We start from the raw sequence: 26,657 nt of genomic DNA on the forward strand, positions 1-26,657 counted from the left end.
CAGGATCCTGAACTCCAACACTGCATGGTCACTGCAGCCAAGGGTACCCCCAGCCTTCACATCCCCACATCCCCAGCAAGTCCTTCTTTGTTAGTACAAGGTGCAACAGCACAGTACTCCTCTTTGACTCCTCCACCACCTGTGTAAAAAAGGTTACCATCATTGCTTTGCAGGAACATCCTGTACTGTGTGTCTTTCCAGCAGATATCTGTGGTGTCTTTCCAGCAGATATCAGGGTGGTTGAAGTCCCCCGTAAGAACCAGGGCCTGTGAGGCTGTTTCCTGCTGTCCGTAGAAGACCTCATTGACTTCATCTTCTGGATCTGGTGGTCTGTACTAAACACCAACAGCTGTCACTTGTGTTAGCCTGTCACTTAACCCTTGCCTGTAAGTTTTTTACTTATTCTTCATCCACCCGTAGGCAGAGTTCAATACGTTCCGGTTGTTTCTCCTGTATCAAGAGCAACTCCACCACCTCGCCTTGCTGGCCTGTCTTTCCTAAAGAGTACATCGCCATCCATGACAGCACTCCAGTCATGCTAGCTGTCCCATTGTGTCTCTGCAATTGCAGTGAGGTTGTGACCACACACAGATCTCTTAATTCTTCCTGTTTATTCCCTGTGCTGAATGCGTCAGTATACAGGCATTTCAGAGAGGTAATTGAGCATGCAGGTTTCCTCGGTGGGGTGCAAGAGGATCCACCATGGCCATAACACACATCTTCCCCTGCTCGAGATAGGCTCACCAATGCACAGACCTTAACTACATGGGATGCTCCCCAGGTGCAGAGCTCAGAGTGCGGGGGGCTACCTAGCACCTTCATTTCTCCCGTTGAGCCATTGAACTAAGTGCAACCTGAGAAATCTGCTTGTCAGAGCAGAGGGGAAGCTATATTGATTTGGTGGGAAAAAATGACATCTCTCATAAATCTTGTCCTGCCTTGTCTTTAGAAATTGCATGTAACAAATTCTTTCTTGCTTTTCTCAGCAAACAGGATGCAAAGGAAATTGTACACATACATTTATGATTAATCATTAGGAGTCACTTAACAATATGCTTGCTATTTTTGCTCTTTTTCCTTCTCATCCCATGGTCTTTGTAAAAATAGAATGATTCCTTTAAAAAAAATGAGACCATTAATTTCCAAAGCTCAGTACAAGGTAGTGGGAAAAGCAGGGGCAATTACATATTCTTTTTTTGACAACTAAAGTTAATTTGATCATTGTTGTCCATAGCTCTCTTTTCTAAGTTCATGTGGGTTCAAATGTGATTAAAGTAGCTAAATTTTGAAGAGGTTAGTCTCAAGTTCTTACTAAACAGTAAATTTTTAGCATTTGCTGCAAATAAGCATTGGCAAGCTTCAGTCAGTAGCTGTCAGTTACTCAGCTGGTTCACTGCTCAGTTCTCTTGTGCAGAAAGCACATGTTTTCTACATGAATAGGTTTGAAGTATCTGCTTTGTTTTGCTCTCTGCTGTTGAAGCTGATGGGTACATCTGTATGAATAGGTGCAGGCAATCTTATGCTGGGTCCATTCAGGCTCCCAGCTACCTTTGTGCTCTGATTCCAGGCTGGAAGGCATGTGGATGTGCCCCAAAACTTCATGCACAAAGACTCCCTCGCAGATGAAATAGGAGACAAAAGCACATTCTTACATCCCACTGAGCCTTGGGGGGATAGGCTCTGCACAGCTAAGCTCGTAGCTGATATAAAATGAACAAATGAATAAAATCCCCCAAACATCGGCAATGTGGTAGGGCTGAATGCCTCCCTTTCCTTATGAGATGCCGCATTTGGGAGCTGTGTGAGGTCACAAATATCAGCCTGCCATCAAAAACCCACGTGTAGCAGGCATCCAAGGTGAGCAGCTGTTTCCAGCCACATTTTCCCCCTGAAGATGTCCTGCTCTTCCTGGGAGGGAGAGAAGATGATGCTGGTCAGGGGCTGTCTGGGGAACCAGGGGCCCTATTGAGCTTTCAGATGTCTTAGAGGACTGAAAGCAGAAACAAAAGATCTGTCTGCACCTCCTTGAATTTTATTTCTACAGTAACATTTCTTAGTAGCATCACAAATGTTAATATTTATATAGCCACTTGCTGTAAGTATTTTTTTTACTTGCTTTGCCAGTGTCAGCAGGTAAAGCAGTAATTATTCAATACATTGGTAAAAAAAAGTGACTAATACGTTAAACCAGGAAGAGCTTGAAAATAAATGTTATGTCACAAAATACTACACTGCTTCATTTGTTGCAGTTAGAAACTGCTGGAATAGTAGAGAGTTTGAACCAAGAAATACTCATTTGAACCAGGTGCTTGGGGACTCGTGATTAAAAAGCACTTTGGCTCACTGGCTAGCTGCTCTAATTGAAGAGGGGATTTGTCCATGTAAATGTAACACTGATTTATTATTATTAATTATAGTAACTTCCCTCCAGCAAAAAAATGCTTCATGGCTATATTTAATATTGCAATACATAGAATTTGCGTTGAGCCTTAGCTTGAGGTATCGAAATTAGTAGAGGCTTTACTCTTCATCTGTGCTGTATTTCTTATTGCTCTAGGGGTTAAAATAACTCATAAGGAACACACCCTTTTTTCTTCTTGCCTTCCCTCTCACCCCTTGTCTCCTGCCTTGCATAACAACTCCTAAGCAATTTTGTTTGACTTGCTCACCTGTCTATCACTTCCCATGACTCCAAATGACTGGATGTGGCTGCTTGTTTAACAGAAACTCAAGCAATTACTGCTGTTCCTTTTAGGCTTGCCTCATTATAATAATCTATGATTTCATAAACTGTTAAGCTTTAATGATTATAGCAATTAGGATTTTAATTGCTTTCTCACAAGATTAGCTGTCTGAAGATAAATTGTTGGTTTCTTTTTTTTTTCCTGCCTTTGCTTTTATGTGTTTTGATAACACCTAATCAGAAGTGTACCCTACAGAAAATGTACTGTGATTGCTCATTATTCTTCATTATAATTAAGCATTGCTTGATGCATTCTCTCACACTGAAGTGAAATTACACACAGAAGTATTCTGCAGAGGAGATAAAAACTAAATTATGTCAATGTAACTACTTAATAAAAATTACCAACTTGGAGGCACTGGGGAGAACAAGTTTAAAGGCTGTAAGTTTGGGTTCCCTTTCTGTCTGTTTTGTTTTACTGTGGTCTCTGAGCTGTTCTGGAAGATGCAAAACAAACAGACATGGTCTCCTGGAGAGGACTGTAAGCTTTTTACATGATGCTCTCCAGACACAGGAACAGTTCCGGCTTGCCAAGTTATGTTGCCTTTGATGGTGGTCAAAAGCTGATGTGTGTGGTGGGAGGTAGAAGGAAAGAGCGGGCCTTTTGTGGGATTTCCCTTGCTTGCAATCCCACGTTACCACCAGCTGTGGCTCAGGGACTTCCTACAGAGTTTGTGACATTCAGTGTTTTTTCCCTTCAGGTTAACTCCTCTGGTCTGGCCTGGCACCCAGCAATCTCGGGACACTTACCAAGCACGAGTGGTGCTCCGAGTTTTCATGTGTATTATCTGATGCCCTGATGCACAGGACTGTGTGTTTGTTTTTTCTTGATTTGCTTTGTCATAGCAGCTTTGGTCATTATTCAGTTTTTATCTTTGTATCTGCCAGCTTTGTAGAAACTTCAGGTTGTAGGTAGTTCCTGGCAGCATTCCGAAATGCTGGTTTCATGTATGACACTCTGTGAACCGTGATTCTGGATGACACTGCTCAGCTTTGCCAGCAGATTGTAAATTATCCTGCATTCGGTCCTTACATATCAAGGAGATGAAGCTTCGTGAGCTTGTTGTCCAACAAGAGAAATGTGGTGTATGACTTTTGTGAAATATTTCCCTACAGATTTTCTGCTGCTTTTTGGTCTGCTCTGATGGCCATGGTAGACCTAGCAGAAAGCTAATTACAAACTATCAGCTGTTGCCCTCAAAGGCAGTAGCATACTCGCAGAGCAGACACAGCCAGCAATACCTGGCAGCATTTCTCAGCTGTGCCTTTTTACATGAAAGATTCAAAAGATAAAAGCTGTTCCAGCAATGAATGAACAGATGAAGGTGAAGTGGATGTGAAATGGCATTTGTCTTTTCCAGTATGTTAAATCTGTGTGTGCCACGCTCTTCATAGAGCGTAAAGTTCCTAATCCCAAGTTGAGTCTAGCTCTTGAACTCTGTTTCTATGCAGCTATTCGAAGAATATTGCTCACTCAGAATCATGACTCAAAACTGCCCTGCCTGGTCCCCTTCTTGTTCCAGTATGGAAAGTTTGCATTGAAAGTTGTTTGGATTGCTTGATGTTTGGCTTTTCAGCTGTTGTCTGGCACATTTCTCCTCGCTGACTTCAGAAACTGAAGCATATGCTATATTACATTTCTGATATATTAAAAAATCTGATGCTTTTATATGTATTAAAAGGACATGGTAGCAGTCCAATTTCAGGATATGATACCTCCATGAGTTACCAGGTTGTAGGTCATGAATTTTGCCTGAAGTGTACAAGTACTTGCTTAGTTTTAAACTACATTCCTTTCAAAAGCTAATCCTCAAATTACTGGCTACCCTTATTTAGCAAAAGGGGAAGGAGGTTTGGCAGGGCTTGACCCCTGTGATCCAAAGCACAAAACCCCGTCCTCTTCCCTTTTCCCTTTGGTTCTGTTCTACCAAGCAAATAACCTGTGCCGCTCCTTCAGATAATTCCAGCAACATGCTGTTGCATGGGATTACTTTTACATCTTCCCTCACAAGTTTTACATGTTGTAAACATTCACTCCTGCTTTACTCATTCAGGATTAGTTAGTTGTTGGGGTGAAAAATGTTACTTTAAAAAAACTTGTAATAGTTACCAAAGCCTTTGGTTTGGAAAATGTGTGGAAGTTTTGCTTTGCACTAACTGAAATTCAGTCATGTTTACTTGATAGGTCTGCTACTAGTATTGAAAAGATAATAAAGTGCAAGATGAAGACCTTCAATTTGTATTACCCAGAATGTTAAGACCATCATAATGAAATATGAAAGCAATGGTATTTTGTACCAGCTTTATTTGTTGATACATTAATCATGCTTGACTCTTAGGAACATAAATTGCTTCTAGTTACTCTCTTTTGGCTGTTGAATATTATGGCCATTATTTAATCCCACAGTGTTAACTGCAGGTGGCTCAGCTGTCTGCCATCCTCTGCTAGTGTTAAAGCTTGGTAATGCTGCAGTGAATGTAGGAAGAGAAAAATGTGAAGCCAAAACCTGGAATGACTAATAATTACAATTTAATATGTGTGTGAGGGAAGAACAACAGCTGAGGAGATGTTTTCTTTACCACATTCTGCTTCTGCCCAAAACAAATTAATTCAGGCAATGAAGAGCTTTGCACTTCCTCATACAGCAGAGAAAAATAAACTTGATGAAGGTGAAAAATGGTTCAAGAGGTTACATTGCTTGCAATGGAGATTAATAGTAATACTCAAGAGGAAACTTGGAAGTGACGTGCTGGTTAGTAAAGCTGTTGCTTAGTCCTTAGTATGGTATCTCCAATGGAGATGTTGCTATAATAAGGATGTAAGCCGGGAAGCCTGGTGTTGCAGTTAACTGTACCCTACAAGGAACTGCGTGGACATACTGAAAATCTCTCCTGGTAGCTGGGGTGTTATGTTATGTTGAGTCATGGTATTAATTATAGCTTCTGGATAAACCACTCATGTCATCATGTTTGGCTTGTGAAAATACCAGTTTCAGCTAGCATGGGCAAATGGCTAAAGCAGGAGCAAACACTGGCAGTTGCCATTACATTAAGGATTAGGTGAAGGATTTTTGATGGATTTCAGTGACAGGTGACATGGACAGGATATTGGTGTTAGGAAACTGTTAGTCTGAAGACTATAGGTAGCTGTAGAGAGCAATAAGGTTCCCCCTGAGCCTTCTCTTCTCCAGACTAAACACCTCCAGTTCCCTCAGCCATTCCTCATAAGGCTTGTTCGCCAGACCCTTCACCTTGCTGCCCTACTCTGTACTGGCTCCAGTGACTCAATAGCTTTCTTGCAGTGAGAGGCCCAGAACTGAACACAGTATTCGAGGTGTACCCTCACCAGTGCCAAGTATAACAGGGCAATTGCTTCCCTGGACCTGCTGGCTATGCTATTTCTGATACAGGCCAGGATACTATTTTCCTGAAATGTCAGAAAATGTATCTCAAGCATTTTTCCATATTTGAAATTTAAATCTGATCCTTAACCAAGGGAGAAAAGAGCACATGTACACCGAGTTACAATTTCCTTGCAGTTGCCTGATTACACTCTGTTGTGCCTCCCTTGACTTTCCAGTAGTTTTATTTCTACCAGTATAAATACTGTTCTGCTCAAACACTTTCAGATTTTAGAACTGAATGACCTTGGTGTTGTGTTCACTGTGTGCATGTCCAAGCAGAAGGATGCTTTTGAGCTTGGTGGGCCTGATCTTGTCTTACTGGTCTTGAAGAGCCAGTTCTTTTCAGTTCTTTTCACACATTTGCTGTGCAGCCCCTAGTATTGAGTAGCTGACCTTGTTCATTAGTCTTAAATTCGAAATGGGATACAAATGTTGTTATATGAAATGCATCTTTAAAAAATGCTGAGTTGGAAGAGTTTGGATACAGTATAGTCACAGTAGTGAAGTATACATACAGTCAACTACACAAGGTGCGTATTTTAGGAATGACTGACAGCATGCTGTATCTCATGCAATACAGATTTATTAGAGCTCTTGTGAGCTTCTTACATGTGATGGGGTGTCCCCTTTTGTTTTTCCTGTCTGCAGAGGAAAAACTTGGGGGGGGGGGGGGCGGGGAGGGAAGAAAGGGCTGTTTTAAAAAGTATCAAATATCTGTACACAGAAGTCATTTCTTGTTTTACAAGAAGAACGGCTTCATTTGGTAATGTTTGTAACCAGCAGGAAGAAAATACCATAGGTTTTTTTTGTAAATATTGCTTACAACGGGAAAGTGCTCTTGTTAAATATTGCTCTCCCTTTCTACAGATTCTGTCAGACTGATTTTTTCACTGTGCTTGTGTGGCTGATAAAACACTGTGTGGGAAGGTGCTGCTTACCTGTTCGTTCCAGTTATGTTCATTTCCTTATGGAGAGATGGAATGTTAACCATCTCTGTTTGTGGAGACCAAAGCATTTTTTGGACATGTTTATACTAGAATAAATTTATATTGAAGTATATGAAACAGCTAGAGCTGCATTTTTGTTTGCCATGTTGAAACTCACACCACATAAGTTTAATTATCCTCTTAGTGGTGAAGACTAAAGACTGAAACTTTCAGGAGCACTCAGAATTCACCTTGTTGTTTTATCGCAGTGGTTTCAAGTGGTTTTCCATCCTTCTTAATAGAAACAGAAGTTAGAGCAGTGCTGGGCACATGTGAAAATCCTACTGGTAATGTGCATTTTATCATAGAAAATACTTACATTTTTCCAGATTGCCTTAGGAGACCAGCTTAACACAGAAATTGTTAAAAGATAAACAATTACAGCAACCAGAACCCAAGACTGTTTTTCACTTCAATTAAAAGAAGACACAAAAAGTCAGTTAGTGCTTAAAGAAGTTGGTGCAGAAATCAGTGCAGGGGTCTGCAAGCCCATGCATATTTTGCAGTAAACCTCTGTCCTAGTTGTTCTGTATTTTGCACACGAGGGCCATTGCATAGCTTCTGTGTTAGATGATGTTAGAATGAAATCACTGTTAACCTATGCGGGAAGGGGAGGGATGCGTTGTGATTACTTATCCCCCCCACATAACCCAAAGGGGCACGTGGCCTCCAGACTGTGCCAGTGACGCAGTGATATTTCATGGTGGCATGAGTAGGTTGCCAAGCAGCAGCTGCTTGTGCCAAGCGCCTTGTTTGGAGCTATGACTGCTCAGCACGTCTATTTGTGGCATGGAGCAAAGCACTCAGAGGGGTTGGCCAGCCACCGAGCCTTCTCTGTAAGAGTCCCCATCTGCCTCTGGCAGCCACCGGCATGGGCAGCTGGATTGGAAAGCTGTCCAGCGAAAGCAGTGTGTGAGCTGGGCAGCAGTCATCCATTGGTGATGGTGAAGCAGTGTGGCTATTTTTGCTGTTTTCCAAAGCTCTTCTCATAGCTGCAGTGGGAGGCTTCCTCTCCCCTCTTCTGCTGTTTCCTTTAGTACCTTCCCCACCTTCAGCTTTAGCTTTTGATACAATCCTCAGTGTGCCAGGAGGAGCCTCTCTCTCCTTCCTTCCTAATTACCTCTTGCAGTCAAATACTCAGCTTCTCCCTTTTCTGTTCTCCTTATCACTGCTTCCTTAACAGCAGGCTGGTAGGTTTTGTCCCAGATCCCAGGACTGCCCTTGGGAAACTGCTGCCACAAATCAGCAACCCCCTACACACTTCTTGCTCCCTATGGATGGCTTCACCTCAGAGTAACCTAGAATTCCCTAATGAGAATGTCATGTATTTTTAGCAGTGTATTTCAGGTCTTGGCAACGTGCCTCCAGCAAAATGACAGAAAAGAGGAGCATGGCCCGCTGCTCTGGATTTGTGGATCACCAGACTTTCACAGCAGAAACTGCACTTTGCTTCAATAGCAGAAAGGCCCATTTTAAACTCCTGGCCCATTTTAAACTTCTTTTTTCCTTAATCAAAACCAAATTGTGACTAATTCCACCAGCAGCAATGGCAATACGCTTCAAGGACCAGGCATCTTCTACTTACTGCATATATGGAGTCCTAGTACCATGAAGGACTACTTCTTGAAAAAAGCTAGGAAGAGTAAACCAAGGGTTTTGAATGGACATATTATACTGACTTACTGTGTTACTTGCTTTGCTGCAGCCACGCAGAAGACTGCAGCGTGGCAAGCCAAAGACGCAGGCAAGTATTTTCCTGTTGACCACAAAAGACACAAGGCAGCAGAAGTGGCTTCCAGTCACATTAGTAGCCTGTGGAGTGTAGGTTACATCAAGGATTGAAGTAATCCACCAGGAGAAAGAAACTCTTCAGGGCTCTCTGATTCACAGTGCAGCCTCCTAGGAGAACTGCCTGCAATGTGGGACAAAATACAAGAAAACAATTGAGAAAATGGTCAGTGACAAGGGGAAGAGGCAGATTGACCTGCTGGCTCTTAGTGGCTTGGTGTACCTGCACTAGCCTTGGATGAATCAGTATGGTTAGTCCATTGCAGTCAGTCTCCCTAGAGTTTGTCATACCCAGAGAAGCTCAACATTGGCCTGTGCAGGACATGTTGGAAGGCAGGATGGAGAATAAGAGCCTGCATCACTGTGCCTGCATCTCTGTTGGCAAGCATTGCTCTTTTTTGTGCTCCAGAGGACGCAGACACCTTTCTTCCAGCGCTGTTTCCTGTCATGGTGCTATGGCAGAGATCATTGTGGCCTAGGGCTAAAACCTGAGCACTGCTTGATCTGGAGCTTGCTCCATGGCAGATAAAATAGGGCTTGAGCTCCAGCCAAGTGGTGTCAGTGGTGAGGGTGCAGCCTCCTCAGCCTGTTACAGCTTGTGACTCGCGGCAGCCCTGTGCAGGATGGGTAATCACACCTACAGACAGGCAAATATGCAGGGTCAGGCTGCCTGGATCCCACCTACACGGGGGAATAGCTTGCCCGGGAGTTGCTGAGAAGTGAATGAAAGACGCCTGACCAAACCTATCCCGTAAATCAGGCAGCAGCAGAAGCGTGGTTCTGTGTTGGCCAGGCTGCAGGAAGGTGGATATGTGCAAGCCCAGGCCTGTGTGGAGAGTGGCATGGGTGCTGCTGTGGTCTTACTGAGCAAGCTGTTCCAACTGGTGGTGAGAGATACAGCCTAAAACCTTCATAAACCAGACCCTCTGCAGTGGGATCTGGGAAGGTGAAGGCATGTTAAGTAGAAGCCTTGACTGGACTTTTTGTCATATACTTTGTCATCTTCTAGGTAACAAGTGATAGAGGATGAGAGGAAATGGCCTCACGTTGTTCCAGAAGAGGTTTAGATTGGATATTGGGAAAATTATCTTCACCAAAGGGGTTGTCAAGCACTGGAACAGGCTGCCCACAGAAGTGATGTGGAGTAACACCCCTGGAGTTACTTAAAAGATGTGTAGATGTGGCATTTAGGGTCATGTTTTAATGGCACTTGGTGGTGCTGGGTCAACAGTTGGACTTGATGACTTTAAAGGTGTTTCCCAACCCAAATGATTTTATGATTCAGTGGTCTTCTAGTCCTTATTTCTCTATTTGTTCTCTACTTCATCTCTGTCCTGTCCTACTCTGCTTTCTCATACCCCTTCGCAGACTAGCAGATTCTTCAGATACCAACGTGCCGTGTGTCATGAGCACAAAGTGCATGCAGTTCTGCAGTTCAGCTGATTGCCACCCAGGCTGAGTCAGTTCAACCCAAGAGATGGTTCCTTGGGGTGGCTTCCCAAAAGCCTGCTTTGTCTGCAGTTAGGAGTTGCAGGAAGCTGAGTGTCCCACGTCTTCCACAAGCGCTGCACTTCAAGCAGGGAGAGCTTTCAGGAGTGCGATTAGCTGCAGATCTGCAGCTAATCGACACTGCCTTCCCTAGTAAGCAGTGCACAACAGGGTTTTAAAATAGAATATAGCCATGAAATAACTGCAACATTAGGAGAGCGTTCTGTGGTGAAGAAATGATTAATTTCAGTTCTTTCTTCCTGGTTTTACTCTCTCTGTTCCCTGATATCCACATTAAATTACTTCAGTAAGTGTTCTTATGTTAGATAATTGTTCTAAACCCAGCACATCACTGGAAATCAAGCTTCGTTCTTCCTCCGTTATATATTGCCCTTTATAGCATACCTGGCAGTCAGGTTAATGGCCTGTGAAGCACAACAGAAACCAGACTATCCATCTGTACTTACCTCTTCTCTGAAGTACAGACAAGAAGAAAGATGCCTATAGATAAATTCAGCACATATGATTTAGAAGAAGCAAGTGGAACATTAAAGTCCATAAAATACTGTTGGAATCTGCTTCCATCCCCCTGCCCAGCAGAAGGTAGTTGCAGACAAGTTTGGTAGTGAACAAATTTGCTCCCGTAGGTTACTCACACCACAGCTCTCCTGGGCTGCTTCTGTCAGCAGTCATCAGTGAAAGCCCCTTTCCAGCAAGTTTGCATGAGGGCCTGGCAGGGGAATGTGCTCCTCCGCTTGCAGGCAGCATCAGTAAATCACAGCGCGACGGGCTCACCGCCCCGCCGCTGAACTTTTAACTTGAAGCTCGAGCAGGGTGCTGAGCAGCTCCAGCTACATGACACGGAGCTGTGAAAGTAAATCACTTCTTTGGGAGCAAGGGGAAGTCCAGGATACTGTTCTGCAGACTTTGCCTACAGCTTCCTTGCAGTATAAGCACAGAATATATACACCTGGGAAAGCAATTAGAGAGCGATGGACCTCCAGCACAGAACTCGCCCTTTCCCCATCCCGGAGGATGAAGAGGTTGCACACAAGGGCGCTCCTGATGCTCACAACTCTGCAGGGAATGAAGAGAAACCAGTGTCAAAATTGCAGCGTAGGCACAGTGAAATAAAGCTCTACAAAGAGTTTTGTGACTTTTATGCAAGATTGTAAGTTCATTCTGCTCGGCTTCGCGGTGTAACTGCAGTGACATTGTTGCTGTACTGTACATATGTATTTTATTATCTGAGCTCCGGGCAGGCTGTGCAAGTCATTCTGTAATGCAACCTTTGCCACTGTTCTGCTTGATACATTGCCAGTTGTAATCATCAACTAAAATTTGTGCTGTTGCTTTAAACTCCATCATTAATTGCATCAAAAGTTTTTATCATCAGTTGAAACGGGGTTGGAATTTGTCACATAGTGGCTCTGACTTCAGGTCCTTTCCCTATTATTTTGAGTAAATGGATAAATTGCTTCACTTAATGCAGAAGTATTACATACATCACTGGTTTTGCATACATGATGTGTTTCGAAGTGAAGTTCTTTTGCATATTGAGGAGGAAAGCTTTATGTTTTCATTTATTTTTTAACTTTGTTTCATCTTTTTGCTTGTATTATACGTTTTCTGGCAGCACTTACCATCCCTAGTGCTCAAGGACTGTTGAAGTTATGATGAAAGATCCCGATTTCTGTTATAATTATTCTTCATTTAGATTGAGAAGGAGGATGGGTGAAGTGACTGAGGCTTTTTACCATGGAAAGCATGTATAATCTAAGGAAAATATTGGTGAGCTTTATAGTTAACCACATCTTATATGTGTAGTCACTGCAGTTTGTGTGTTACGTGTGGGATACATATATTTGATCTCCTTGTGAAAATTGCCCCCTTGCTTCACCAAGGGGGCAGTGAATATTTGTATAGCAGTTACTGTTTTTCTCTTCTGCAAAGATCTCTAGAGAGAGGAGAGGGGGAGAAAAAGCCAGCTAATAATAACTGGTCAGATGTGACCTTGCATAGGTCTCTTCTGTGAGACAGTGTAAGAAATAGATAAAGCACATTCCTTTTTCAGCCACGTGCTAGGTGTTTGCTTGCTCCCTTGGATGCTGTGCAAGGAAAGAATTCAGTTCCTGTTGAACCTGGTGGGAACTGAGAGTTGTTATCCCCTTGGGAGGGAAAGCTCGGCATCGTGAAGAGGACTGAGGGTTCTGCACTTACAGGCACAGCATAATAGCTGTATCAAAATGTGTGCATGCATGCACATGGGTTTAAAATAATCTCAGTTTTTTAATAAGCTTCCAGATGGATGTTTGATTGCCAGCTGTTGCCGGATTGTAATGAAACTAGACCATTACCTGTATTTGCTCTCTGATGTCAAATAGTATTAGGGGAGATAATTTATCCTGAACGCATAGCTTTGAGAGTCTAGATATGAGTAAGAAAACGGTTGCAAAGGAAAAATGAGGCCTTTTTCTGGCCTTAATTACTGAAAAACAGCTGTACTCTCTTCTGCAGATGTGGAAACGGTCCTAATGAAGTAGCTAATTCCTCTCTGGTTTACAGTTACCACACTGTCATTGTACGGTCACATACCTTTGAGAAGCAACTGAGGTTGCTATTTCAGTATTCTTTTGCATCCTTGGCATGGGTTTGCCACCTTGTGTTTGCCTGTGTTTGGGTCACAGTGGGGCAGCCAGAGAATTGCCACCCTCTACCTTGGCCCTGGACCAACACCAGTACACTGTGAGCTGAGTTCCCTTAGCAAACCAACCAAAAATCCCATCACTGCAAACTACATTTGTAAAATGACTTCAAGCTATGCAGAGCTTATATAGGGAATAATTGTTTACTTGCTCTGGTTCTCAGTAATATCTGCTGGGTTAGATACCGTACACTCTTTCACATTGCTTATTTAGAGCTTTCAAACCAATGTTGTTGTCTACATTGTAGAATTAGGAATTATTTTGGAATTACCATTTATGTTTTCCTGTGTGATGCCAGTCCTCAATTATTGTGAATATTTGCCCTTGTTTTCTGTAATTCTAATGTATTTTTTAATAGTACTTCTTTGAATTGCCTGCCATTTCTCATTCTAAAAAAACTTGCAAATGCATCTGTAGTAATGACATTTCAGTTTGATTTTTTGAGTTAATTACAGTTACGAGTGTGTGTTTTGTTTCTAAAGAGTTTGGGAGCAGGGGGAAACGTCAGTTGTATTTATGAAAGGATGCCACAAGTTATTAAGTCCATTGAAAAACTTCTGTTGAGTTGAGCAGCCTAGCGTTAGGCTGATGCAGTTGGCTTTGGAGAAAGAAAAGAGCCCCACAACTAGTGCTGCTGCCTAATTGGGCTAATTTTCTTTCTGCTTCTCTTTTCTTTATGACAGCAACATGGCCAATGCGCTTGCAAACGCCATCTGTGAGCGCTGCCGAGGTGGCTTTGCCCCTGCGGAGAAAATTGTCAACAGCAACGGGGAGCTGTACCACGAGCAGTGCTTCGTCTGTGCCCAGTGCTTCCAACAGTTTCCTGAAGGGCTCTTCTACGAGGTAAGCAGGCAGAGTGCTCCTCTTGTGACAGCCTTTGCCTTGTGCCTTCATTCCATAGCAGAAGTAGCTATAGGCAGATCAATAGCTTAGAAGGTCCAGTGGCTAAAACTAGGCTCCAAAAGGATATGCTCAGAAGAGGGAGAAAAGAATCTCTGTGCTAATTTGGAAGGCTTCAGTGTATATAACCTTTTTTAAATGTGTAGCCTAATCTGATCAGAGCTGAGAAAAAAAAAAAACCCCAACAAAAAAACGCTGGACATTTCTTTGTCAGTGCCGATTTTTTTCCCTAAAATGTGTGAATCTGATAACATCGTAGAATCACAGAATGGTTTGGGTTGGAACGGACCTTAAAGCTCATCTAGTTCCAACCCCCTGCCATGGGCAGGGACACCTTCCACTAGACCAAGTTGCTCCAAGCCCCATCCAACCTGGCTTTGAACAGTGCCAGGGATGGTGCAGCCACAGCTTCTCTGGGCAGCCTGTGCCAGTGCCTCACTGCCCTCAGAGGGAAGAATTTCTTCCTGATGTCTAATCTAAACCTACCCTCTTTCAATTTAAAGCCATTCCCCCTTGTCCTGTCACTACATGCCCTTGTAAAAAATCCTACTCCGGATTTCATACCAGAATTACAGATAAAGCATACATCTTAGGGGAGGATGCTCACATAGAGGGAAAACCCAGCATCCTGCAGTCCATAGGAGATTTATCGCTGAATTCAGTGAGGCCAGCATGGCACGTGAAAAGGTGCACTTAGAGATGACTTGTAAGTCAGCATGCTGTGATCAGGGTGTGTGGAGAGCCCAAACCAAATGGGGACTCTGTAGGGTCAATTCTAGGTTTATCAAAGTGGAACATTCAAAATTAGCAGTTCTTACATACTTTCAAGGGTTAAAACCCATTCTCACTCATATTTCTCAGCCCCAGGTAGATTGCCTTCAGCTCAGATGGGTATTTTGATATCAATGTCATTTTCTTTTGCCTTCTCCTGTTGTGGGTATTCAGGTTGTGGCTCATCTGTCTCAAGGACAGAGTGGTTTTAGTGAAAGCTATAGACTAGTTCATAAAACCTGAAGTGTTTAGTGTAAGGAAGGGTAGATGATGTGAGACGGGGAATTAACTGTGTGAGAGATAAGGTCCCACTCAAGTGGCTTGTAGCCCCATTTACAGTAAGTGGTTACAGGAATTTTGTCATACTGTGATCTGAAAAGAAAGGTGAGCAATGTGTTACAAGCACAAAGCTATGCCCTCACATGCAGTGTACCATCCTTGTGGCAAGAGCACAACAGTTTATCTTCCACAGCAGTATTTCTAATTTTACAGAGCCACATTACATGGCGAGGAAGAGAGGCTGAGGGAGGACTGTGGCTTGGAAAAGAGAGATTCCTGGGTTTTCTTTCTCTCACTGCCCTAGGATCAAAAGTCTTTTCACTGCTGTAGGGATAGTGCTGCACAAATTGTGGTAAAGGAGACACTAGTGTTCCGTAAGACATCAAAAGGTGAGCTGCAAGGCAGGAGCAATTAAATTAAAACAAAACAAAACACCCCCTAGATACTTAAATGTTGCATTACAATTGTTACATACTGAGCTGCTGCCTGCTTGCAGGCCTGGTAAAGACTCCATCCTGATCTGCAAGACCTGAGGCAAATGTGAAGTGAGATGAATGTTCTAAAACTGAAGTATTTGTAATTGTGTCAATAAAATTTATTTTCTCTACATGAGTACTGTATTCATCCTTTTTCTGACTCAAAAAACCAGTGAGACATTCCAGGGACCTCTTTCAGAAAGTCAAATGGTCCTTTGTTAAAGACAAAAGTTTGAGAAGTCCTGCTGTAGGCAGCCTGTATATCCTAAGGGATGGACCAGGACTACAATTTTCTTACTTTTCCACCTAGCCCAGGAATATTACAACCTCCCTGTTGCTCATGCCTGGCCATACCTGAGACTCCTTGGCAGGGGCAAGTAACCTGATGGTGTTCAGATATAGTAGGCATTTTGCTTCCTACTGCTACCTTGCTACACATTCATGATGGTTTGAGCACTCTCCTATTGCAGAGTGATGCTCCCTGTTAAAGACAGTAAGCCAGAAATGAGTGTTGATAGATTGTCCTGGGAATGAAAATAGCCCCATGTACTAAACATGTTTTGATTAATGTTGCTAGGGCTTTTTTCAGGCTGGGTAGAGACTTTGTTCTTGATAAATGTTACATAGAAAGTGGAAAGTTTCGGTTGAGATTAGACACTTTTTGCCACAGCTGGCAGAGGTAATAGTTGATGAGGATTAAATGAATATGTAAAGACTTGTGTGTGGCTTCAGCTTCACATCACCGTTTTGCTTCTAGCCCTTCTAGTCTGCCTCTAGCCCTTCTGGTGTCCAGCACAAGCTCTTGCAGTTTTTCTCCACATCAGTAAGTCCCTCTGCTGCTGTTGAAGAGAGGTACTTTTCTGGTCTGTTTAAGCGCTCTGCCAGTCTTCAGGTGGTGGCTTACAGTTCTTAACCCAGCCTTCCTCCCCCATCTCTACTGGCCTGTCCAGGGCATTTCAAGAGAGTGGACTGGTCAGTGCTGTCCATGTCATCCTAGTCTCCATGATTTTGGGGCTGTTTCAGCTAGGAAATCTTTGGCAGGGCCTTCTCCTCTGTCTCTGAACCGTTTAGGGTATCCACACATCTCATGCTGCCAGAAAGACTCTCACTTAGCACTGGAGAGGCCAGTGAGATGATTGCAGTGGAAACCCCAACTTGTTTCCTGGTGGTGCTGCTTAGGGAGAATGATGGACAAGGGCACAGCTTTCTCTTCTGTCATTCAGCACCTGGGTACTAGAGATGAGAACATACTGGGTTTGGGGGAGAGGGAGGGACAGCCCTAAACTGGTAGAGGATGGGCTTAGGTTGGCCAGTCCTCAGGAAATGGCTGATAGTGCTCTGAAGACTTGACATGATCTGTATCACTGTCAAGAACAAGTACTGAAGAAGACAGGCAGAAAGGGTATCTTCCTCAGGCTGGCATAATGTGCTCTTTGAGAAGATGGATGCATTTGGGTTTGTGCCTAGGTAACATGTTTCTGAGTAGGTTCTCTGTGGGTAAATGCAGGCATTGCTGGTTGCCCAGCATGAGTTTGTGTTTATTCTGCATCTGGTTTGGCTAAGCTGGTGTTCCTTGGAAATGATTTCCAGCTCTTATCAATCAGGAAGTCCCATATTCTTCACCTGCCTATTGCAAGCCTTGCAGAGTTCCCCCAGTTAGTCATTAAGCTGCTTATCATATTTGCTGTCACGTGCTGCTGTGATAAGCTTTCACGCTGTGGTTCCATGGGTGGAGGCTGAACTGGTCAGACCAGTGTGGGTCTCCTGCACCACTGGGCCATGTCTCTGGGCTGCCTGCAAGGATCAGCACAGCTTGCCTGGTCTGGCACCAGAGCTGAGCCGCTGCCAGGTGCAAACAGAGGCACATGGAGCAGTGCCCATGAGCAGCTTGGGGTTTGCACAGCATAGCAGGAATTTTGCTGGTGTCCTCATGAACATGTAGAAATGATAATACAGGTTTGTATCCAGCCAGTGCTGGCCTTGTCACCTAAAGGAGTAAGCAAGAGCTGTGTGCCTTATGTTGCATGGGAACTGCGGGGTTAGGAGCTGCTGGGATACATGTTCCAGTTTGGTCAGTATCATCAGTTTAGCATACTTTCTTATGCATTCAACCTAAACAGAAATTAGCACAAGCACATGCCATCAGAGTTTCTAAACTCTCCATGCTTTGCTGTCACATGTGAAGTGGTAGCAATTCTGGTCTGCTTTTACTCCACTGCTTGGAAGCTGTTGATTCTGTAAAGCTGTTGTTGCAGTCTTACAACAGGTAGCAGTGGACAGTCCCATACTAATAGCAGAACAGCTGGGTAAATGGAGACTTTCAGTGGCAGTGTGCTCAGAGGGACAGGTCGGCCCCACTGTAATCAGTCAGTGGGCATTTCCTCCAGCTGACGTCACACTCAGGTCCAAGATCGGCTCTTTCCTACTAGAGACTGCCTGTGTTTTGCACTGGGGAGCATGGGCACCTCATCCTCAGACAGGAGAGGTTAGGAGAGATGAGTCTTACCCCTGGTCTAGCTATTCATTAACAGACTCTTGCTTTCAGAACCAACTTGTTCTGCACAGTGCTGAGGTGGGGGAGATGGAAGGGTTTAGAGAGGTGCCTTCTACAATAGAAGTAGCACAGCAAAATCCTCATGGACTACTCACAAGAGCTATAATTAGGGAATCTGTATCACCTAATTATTGTTGTTACAATTATTGTTATTGCTATTGTTAATAATAATAAAATGGAATAGCACATGAAAGGAGGATGGAGAGAGGAAGTGGCTGATCTCTTTTCCCAAGTAACAAGTGACAGCACAACAGGTTTGTTGTAGCTTAAAGTAACAGCCTAAAGCTGTGCCAGGGGAGATTTAGACTGGATATTAGGAAAAAAATTCTTCACTGAAAGGGTAGTCAGTCATTGGAACAGGCTGCCCAGGGAAGTGGTGGAGTCACTCCAAAAAAACGTGTAGATGTAGTGTTCAAAAACTGTGTAGATGAGGCCCTCAGTGACACGGTCTAGTGGTGGACTTGGCAGTCCTGGGGTAGAGAGGTTGGACTTGATAATCTTAAATGGCTTTTTCAGTCTAGCTGCTTCTGTGATGCTGTAACTTTTGTCTCCTAGATGAGAGGGAGTGCCTTTCAGTTTGGGTCTTTTCCTGAGATGTTTGTAATAACCTGTAGGAAGATTAAAGGAAGTTGCAGCTGCAGTGCTTGTCAGATTTGTTTCTATTCCAGCTGCACCTTGAGTGTTTTCTTAAAATGGGCTTTACCAAAAAACTACATTAGAAAAAGCATCTTTACTCATGTCTTTCCACTAAGTTAGCTAAAAACATGGAGATCAGCTGAAGGCTATGTCACAGTGAAATGTCCAGTGCAGAGCCATTTAACTCGTGGGCCTCCAGCATACAACAATCAAATGACCTTGCTGTTAAAGTATGTGATGTGGGTCATCCACGAAAGGCAGCACAAATGAACTGAGAAGGCTGAAAATATAAACTAGGCTGAACGGAAACCAACCTGCCTGACACAAACCAGAGGGAAAGAAAACCTGTCTGGTCCGCCCAGATCAACATGTGGTGGCTCTGAAATCCAAGCAAACCTAAGCATCGCCCATTGGACCATCTATTTACACAAAACAGAAAGCTTTTGGATTTTGTTTATGTTTAAAAAGGATTTTACCTGGCAGGAAGCAAGCACGATTCAACAAACCAACAATTCCTGCTACTATTTGAGAAAATATTAGCCCTCTGTCTCTCAATTTTTCATTTTTTATTTTAAAGCTCCAGTTTAAAAAGTCATCTTTTTTAGACTGTTACACTGGAAAAAAACCACTTGATAAATTGCTGGAAGAGACTTCTGAAAGAGTCTGTATCAAACACGTGTCTTTCTGTTCTTAGCATGTGCAATTCAGGTCAGGCAAAGGAATTAACTTTGTGATCTCAAGAGTATTCATTATGTACTCATCCTGCCACTTGCATGAGTAATTACTATGCTTGTATTTGATCCTTGGAATTTCATAATATATAATATTAAACAGGTAATCTTGAAGCACATTGTTGTATTTTCCTTCCATACACCAAAACTTTATATGTGGCTACTATTTTATGCTATTTGCTTTGTTTTCTCTTAGGCCCAGTAAAAAGAAAGGAGTGGGGTTTCCTGCTGTCCCTCTTCTTCCACTGTTTTAAACTAAGACATTAAGATCCAAACATTTTACAGCATACCTAATACTGTCTATCTGGTTTTGACATGCTACTTGGCATTTGTGTCTAGAAATGATGTGCCTTGAAGGTATCTAAACATTTCCCTTACTTCAGGACATACTTGCATGCATGTTTTTGCATATTCTTTGGCTAAATTGCTAATGCAGTGTTGTAGAACTTTTTTTCTCCATATGGGTTTTTTTTAGTATGCAAGCTTGAACTGCAACTGAACTTCTTTAAGCTTTGATAAAATTCAGATCCAACTCCCTTAAGATCAGTTTCTTATCTCACAGATGTAGTGAACTTTGTTCCTTAAAATTTGGACTCAATTTTAAGGGTCTTTTCCAACCTAAATGATTCTGTGATTCTATGAAATAAGCATCACAAAGGAAAAACCTTATTTCCCTTCATGTTTTGGCTGTGCTGCTCCACAAATTGCAAGGATTTCTGTCCCTGGGTGTTCTTCCTCTCCTCCTCCTTACTTCCTCCAGTATGCTGGGTCATTCTTGCAGGAAATGCAGAGTGGGGAAGAGATCAAATGGGTTCAGGAAAAATGCTTCCCCTCCAGGAGAGGTTTTTGTTAGCTAATTTCCTGCCCAGAATTTGTCCAGTTGCATCAGAGTCTCAGCAGTCTGTGAAAATTCAGATGTCTCTTGTGATGTAAATGGGTGACAGAAAATGCCTTATACTGTGAGCAGCATTAGAGGAATGGTGTGCTATTAACACTACATGCATTGTAGTAGCTGAATTAAGGTGGGTGGATTTAATGCCTAACGTATAGTCTTTTTTTGTGTCTGTTTTACTACCCAATTGCATCTGGAAACAAATTGGTGTGTTACATACAGCATTTATGTTACCTGCAGGCTCTTCATTCTCTAACACTCAGATTTTTTTTTCCGTTTGCAGTTTGAAGGGAGGAAGTACTGTGAACATGATTTTCAAATGCTTTTTGCCCCTTGCTGCCATCAGTGTGGTGAGTTTTACATCAAGGTGAAACACTGTGCACTGATCACAAATGGGAGCGTCACTGGGGGAAGAGGTGCAACCCTTGTCTGTGTGTTCTCTGGAGAAGGCCCTATGCAGCTGAGCATCTGAACTTCCAGAATGAACTAGACTTCAGACAGTTTGAGAACCTGCTTGTCCTAAAGGTCATCAAAGAGTATGATGTAAAAAAAAGACCCCAAGCCCAAAAATGTTTGCTTATTTGATTGAGTAGTTTAGCTGTTGATCCAGTGACCCAGTGAACAGACTATTCATGTACTTCTGATTATATATGTCTATACATCTGGCTGTGATCATATTTGGCCCTTCTCATGCAGTTGAACCCCACAACAAATCTTTGTCATCTGCTTTGACTATTATAACCCACCCATGCTGTCCAGCTCCCCATGGAAGCTGGGACAACCTTCAACATCTACTGTTACAATCAAATGACGATCAGCTGGTCCCCTGTTGTATTTACCTTTAAGGCTTCAGCATCTAATGTCCACCCTACGTATCACTGAGGGCTGCTTTTCATTTGCCACTGTTGATGTAAATGCTTGTGTGTCTGCTGCACTGTAATTATTTGCACGGGTTTTTTTCCCTCCCTGTGTGTGACACATCGTTCTTGGGCAGGGCTGGGAAGTCATTACTTGACTGTTTCCACTGGTCTGGAAGTGCTTGTGTTTCTGTGGCACCTTGACAAGGCACTACAGCTTTCAGTTACATCAGTGAGGACTTTGGCTGAGTGGAGGGAGGGGTTGAACACCAAAGGAGAGGGAAGCAGATGTTACGGACCTTTGCATTTAAAGCTGCAGATGTGAGCAAGCAGGAGAAGAGGAAGAAATGGGGCGGTGATGATTTCTGAGGAGCTACACAACCTATCTCCAGAGTTTCTCTGGCCCAGCTGACACAGCTTCCACTTCTGCCCTGGCTCCTTGTAGCACCAGCTTCCTTAAAACATCATCAAGGCCCTGTCAGAGCTGGGCTTTGCCACTGCTTGGATTTCATAAGCACAGCCAAAATCAATTGGGCTGTTGTCAGCAACGAGGCCTCAAACATTCCTGACATTTATGGAGTCTGTGGGGTTTTGTTCTTGAAAAGCTATGACTTCATGGGAACACCACAGAGCCTCATGCCCGATGTTATCTGTCTGCTGTGTCTGCATCAGTTACCTGCCCGACCGTTTCCCTTTGGCAGCTGTTGGAGTTGTATTCTCCAAAGCCAGGACTCAGCCTCCCACAGAACTGGGTAGCTGATCTCTCAGTGCATTTTAGGCAGAGCCTTTGTACTGCTCAGGGGCCTTGGCTACAATGTCTGCATACAGAATGACTGAATTGTGTATGGTGGACATAGCTCCACTGCCTGTGTGGTACAGTCATACTGCATACAAAACGGTGGTTCTCATGCTAGTTTTTTAATGTCTTGCAGGACAGGATTCCTTGTGGTAGGTCAGAAGCTGTATGTGTTAGAATGATTGTTCTGCAGCTTCACTGCAGCTTTGCGTTTTGACTCCATGTGAGGTGTTTTGCAGGATGTCCATAGCCACCCAAGCTCAGTTCTATTGTACTTTGAGCACAGAACCCCTTCAAGGCTTGGTCCTAGTAGAGTAGAAACCAGTACTATGTACATGACAAGTTAAAGGTGACATCTTCTTGAGGAAAAGAAGGAGGAAGGTTATTAGGACACAAGAAAGACATATTATATAAAGAACTCCATATATTTCTGAACAGCTTGAGAAGAGAAGTAAAAACAGGAAAGGGACTGATAAAGGATGGTTACAGAGAGGAGGTAGAGTGTGCATCTAGAAGGGCTTGTCTGTAAATAACAGAAGGTCCTCCATCAGCATGACATTTTCTTCTGACCCGTAGCAAAAAACCCCACACAAACCCAAATTCCAGAGTTCAGAACCAGAACTGTGATACTGAAGGCAATGTATCTACCAGATTTGGGGGGGGGAGAGGAAGAGGATGATGCTGTCATTCTAGCAGTTCTGTTGTGGGTTGACTTTAACGTTGTCTGGTATGTTATTTTACATCCTGGTGTTGTGTTTCTTACAGGTGAGTTCATTATTGGTCGTGTTATTAAAGCTATGAACAATAGCTGGCATCCAGAGTGCTTCTGCTGCGATATCTGCCAACAAGTACTGGCCGATATTGGATTTGTCAAGAATGCTGGCAGGTAGATCTTCACCCTTCCTTCTGTTAATTGATCATGAATAAAATTGACTAAGAGCGGGGACTGAGAGGTTTTGGTTCCTGAAGCTTTCCAGCTGAGATGGAAAAAACGAAGCATCTTTTGTGGGGAAAAGTCTAAGAGAGCATGACAAAACTAAGAATGGCTATTTTAGAATACACACTTTAAAAATGAACACCAGATTTCTTGGCAAACACGGTGATGTTTTGGGGCCACTGTTGTGCTTAATAAGAGAGAAAACATTCAGTTACGGAAGCATTGTCTTTATTTTTTTCATACAAATGTTTACTTTCTTTTCCAACTTAGGTTTCCAGTTTTGGTCTTGTTTAGCACCTATTTATTAATAATTGCTTTAAGTTCAGTGGGAACCTTCACAGACCAGGATATTTTTACCAGCTGTGATCAGAAGAATGTTTGACATGCGGATTTTACAGCCATTGGCTTCATATGTATAATAAGAGAATTTATAGCAAACTGTTTCAACACAGTTTAAACTCAAATGAGGCTCCCATGGTGACAGAAGATAAAGAGATCACCTTGCCTCTTCTGAACTTGGTTAGTCTAGCTAGCAAATCATTTTAAAGACTATTTTCCTTCCAAAAAGGACTGATTGAAAGGAGGTTCTCACAGAATTTTGGCTTATAGTTTGCACTACAGTACCTGGTACCAGTACTTACCTCTCTTTCTTTATGCTGTTTCAGACATCTCTGCCGTCCTTGCCATAACAGGGAAAAAGCCAGAGGCCTGGGAAAGTACATTTGCCAGAAGTGTCATGCCATTATTGACGAACAGCCTCTCATATTCAAAAATGATCCTTATCACCCTGATCATTTCAACTGTGCAAACTGCGGGTAACTCGAGTTCTGCAAAGGGAAATGGGAAAATGCTGGGTTTACTTGCTTCATCAGTTTACATCTTAAAGTGAAAACCTCTCCTGTGCAGTTGGCAAGAGGGGTGGGGTCTGGGTGCCTTGTAGCTAGACGTGTGTTACTGCTTTTGGGATCGTGGAGTTGGACCTTGAGTTCAAACAATCTGTCAGGGAGCAGAGAAAGACTGGACTCTGCAGAACAGGGTGGTACAAAATATGAAGTATGGACACATGTAATGGTTTCTGCAGTAGCGAAATGACAGGTTGTTATTCTGCTGTGAGAAGAAGAAAAGTGGTCCTCTTTGGCTGCTTGAGTTACTATCTTGCCTATATTAATTTCATTTTAGCTGAATGTCACACAAACTTTGTTCTGTCCTTATAAAACCTATCTTTTTCTTAGACGCTTTCTCCCATCTCATTTTATCAGCTTCTGCAACTGCAGTCCATGAAGCTGCGTGTTTCTACAGTGCACTGATGCACAGACCACAGAGCACTGTAGGATATAGCATGGATTATTAGTTGTTTATTTCTGGTGCAAAGGGAGCCACTATTTCATTGCCATAGCAAAGACTGATTTGAATAACATGTACAGTTGTGTCAATGGCAACCAGCTGAGAGCATTAGTGAGTACAGCCACATTCTAACCATGCAAATTAGTAAAAAGTAGAGTATATGAGATTCTGCAGTTGGCAGTGAATAGATGTAGTTAGCTCATTTGTGTCCATAGTTTTCGTTCTCTGAAGTTTGATACAACAAGGAAAATGTACCTAGATGTAGAGGACTACATTTTACTTTCAGTTACAGCTACACAAATCTAAAATAAACCAGTGATAAGATTGCCAGAATATAAATCAAACATGTCTACAGCTTGCACACACACATTTGTGCCACATAACCAGAATGCTGAATGCCAGTAGCTCTGTTGTGTTTTCCAGAGACTTAGTGTCTTAGTGCCTCTCACTTTGCAGCCTATTCTCAGTTTATTGTGATCAGTCTTGAGCTGTGTTGAACTGTCGTATTTGATGCTGCTGCCTTACTGTAGGACAAACACAGTTTCTAAAACAAATTTTAAAAGTTATTTTTTTCTTTTCAGACACTTTCAGGAGTTGACATTGTTCAGTGCTGTTACTCATGTTCTCAATTCATGAACTTTTGAACAGGAAGGAACTTACTGCTGATGCTCGTGAGTTGAAGGGAGAATTATACTGCTTACCCTGCCATGACAAAATGGGCGTCCCCATCTGTGGGGCATGTAGGAGACCAATTGAGGGCCGTGTGGTGAATGCTATGGGCAAACAATGGCATGTGGAGGTAAATACCAGATAATATATATTGTCTTTTACAAACATAAATGTTAACATACTTATCTGTGATTTTGCTGATGAATTTCAATGAAAGGATTAGCAAAGTATGCAGCAATGATTACTAAATGCCTTCTCCTAATCCTGTTTTCAGCCTTCTTGTGGCCAGTCTTCCATGGTGAAATAGGAGTTATTTCCTACGTTATGGACAGCTTTGTCTGTGAAACTAGAATCATTTATCAAAGGAAGCACTGTGAGGTCTTTACAAAAGAAAATTTCAGAATGCAAAGTAGTATGAGTGGAAATGCAGTAAAATTCTGTGTCAACCGCAATATTACTGATCATCATAATACCCTCATGTCTTCCATAGTCACCTGCCATGTAAATATCTCTAAAGCACTTTATGTGAGAGTTCATATTTCAGGCACGTGTACAAGATGTAGTTCTACATCTTCAATTGAAATCAGAAAGATAACCAGTTTATTCATTTTACTGTCTTCACAAGAGTGTAATAATGTTGTACATTATCTCCAGTTTAATATCTCCTCATTCTGTTCACTGATAACATGGGAATCCCTTTGCTTGATTTTTTTCTTGTTGTAACTTTTGGATTGAAATCTTGAAGACATTAAAAGGAACATTATTTCAGTGGTCTAAGTGTAGAAATGAGAAAGTTTTAATTCTCCTTTTCAGTATGGGACAGCTAGCTCAATAGACTTCAGTAATGTTCAGCATTGGGTTTGGTTGGTTTGCTTTCCAGAAAAAAAAATCATTACTTCCAAATAATAAAATGGTGTGTAATGTTCTTTGTAGCACTTTGTTTGTGCAAAATGTGAAAAGCCATTCCTGGGTCATCGTCATTATGAGAGAAAAGGCTTGGCGTATTGTGAAACCCACTACAACCAGGTAAGGCTGAGTATTCTTTAAACTGGTGTTAATCAGTAAACTCACAAATCGGTTTTATGAGATAGAGATGGAAACCCATGAACATTCTTCTGTCCTCTTACAGGCACCTGTGGGTGTAATGCCAATTAGCAGATGTTATGTTACAGTGAATTTATATGAGTTTCTCTGTACGTTGGTATTGAGAAAGAAAGTTGCAGGTATTTCACAAGGGATAGCCAGGACAATCTGTACTGAGTTGTTCTTCAAGCTTATTGGTAGTTAAGTAGAGCTGTTACAAGCTTTTATATGTCTGGGAGATCATAGCAGGTAATGGTCTTTCCCAAGAAACTGAGGTATATTTGCCCCTCGGTAGCTGTGGTTTAAGATAAGGCCCTAGTGACTAGTGTGGTTTTCCCTACAGCTGCTGCACTAAGGGGACTGACTGTTTTAACCCAGGTCATTCATTAGGTTGCTGAAGACTGCACACTAAATTTGTTAGATGACACCACCTAGTGACCACTTGCATTTATGTAGGAGTTCTAGAGCATAAAATTATATAATCACAGAATGGTTTGGGTTAGAAGGGACCTTAAAGACCAGCTAGTTTCAACCTCCTGCCATAGGCAGGGACACCTTCCACTATGCCAGGTTGCTCCAAGCCCCATCCAACCTGGCCTTGAACACTGCCAGGGATGG

At 42.7% G+C, this 26,657-nt stretch overlaps 1 protein-coding gene across 5 annotated transcripts in view; it reads left to right on the plus strand.

Moving 5' to 3' along the window:
• The window catches only part of LIMS1 (LIM zinc finger domain containing 1), a 79,118-nt gene that overhangs the window by 46,995 nt on the left and 5,466 nt on the right, over positions 1 to 26,657 (plus strand). For 3 of the 5 annotated variants that reach the window (XM_065677816.1, XM_065677817.1, XM_065677815.1), the window contains exons 2-7: positions 13,798 to 13,957; positions 20,637 to 20,703; positions 22,772 to 22,892; positions 23,609 to 23,758; positions 24,936 to 25,086; positions 25,890 to 25,982. In XM_065677816.1, coding sequence (XP_065533888.1) covers positions 13,798 to 13,957; positions 20,637 to 20,703; positions 22,772 to 22,892; positions 23,609 to 23,758; positions 24,936 to 25,086; positions 25,890 to 25,982 — 742 coding nt within the window. Of the gene's footprint in view, positions 1 to 11,293; positions 11,581 to 13,797; positions 13,958 to 20,636; positions 20,704 to 22,771; positions 22,893 to 23,608; positions 23,759 to 24,935; positions 25,087 to 25,889; positions 25,983 to 26,657 lie in introns of those variants that run through there. The other 2 variants (XM_065677818.1, XM_065677814.1) reach the window with 2 other exon arrangements.

The sequence above is a fragment of the Lathamus discolor genome, chromosome 4 (assembly GCF_037157495.1).
Source record: "Lathamus discolor isolate bLatDis1 chromosome 4, bLatDis1.hap1, whole genome shotgun sequence".
NCBI classification, from domain to species: Eukaryota; Metazoa; Chordata; class Aves; order Psittaciformes; family Psittacidae; genus Lathamus; species Lathamus discolor.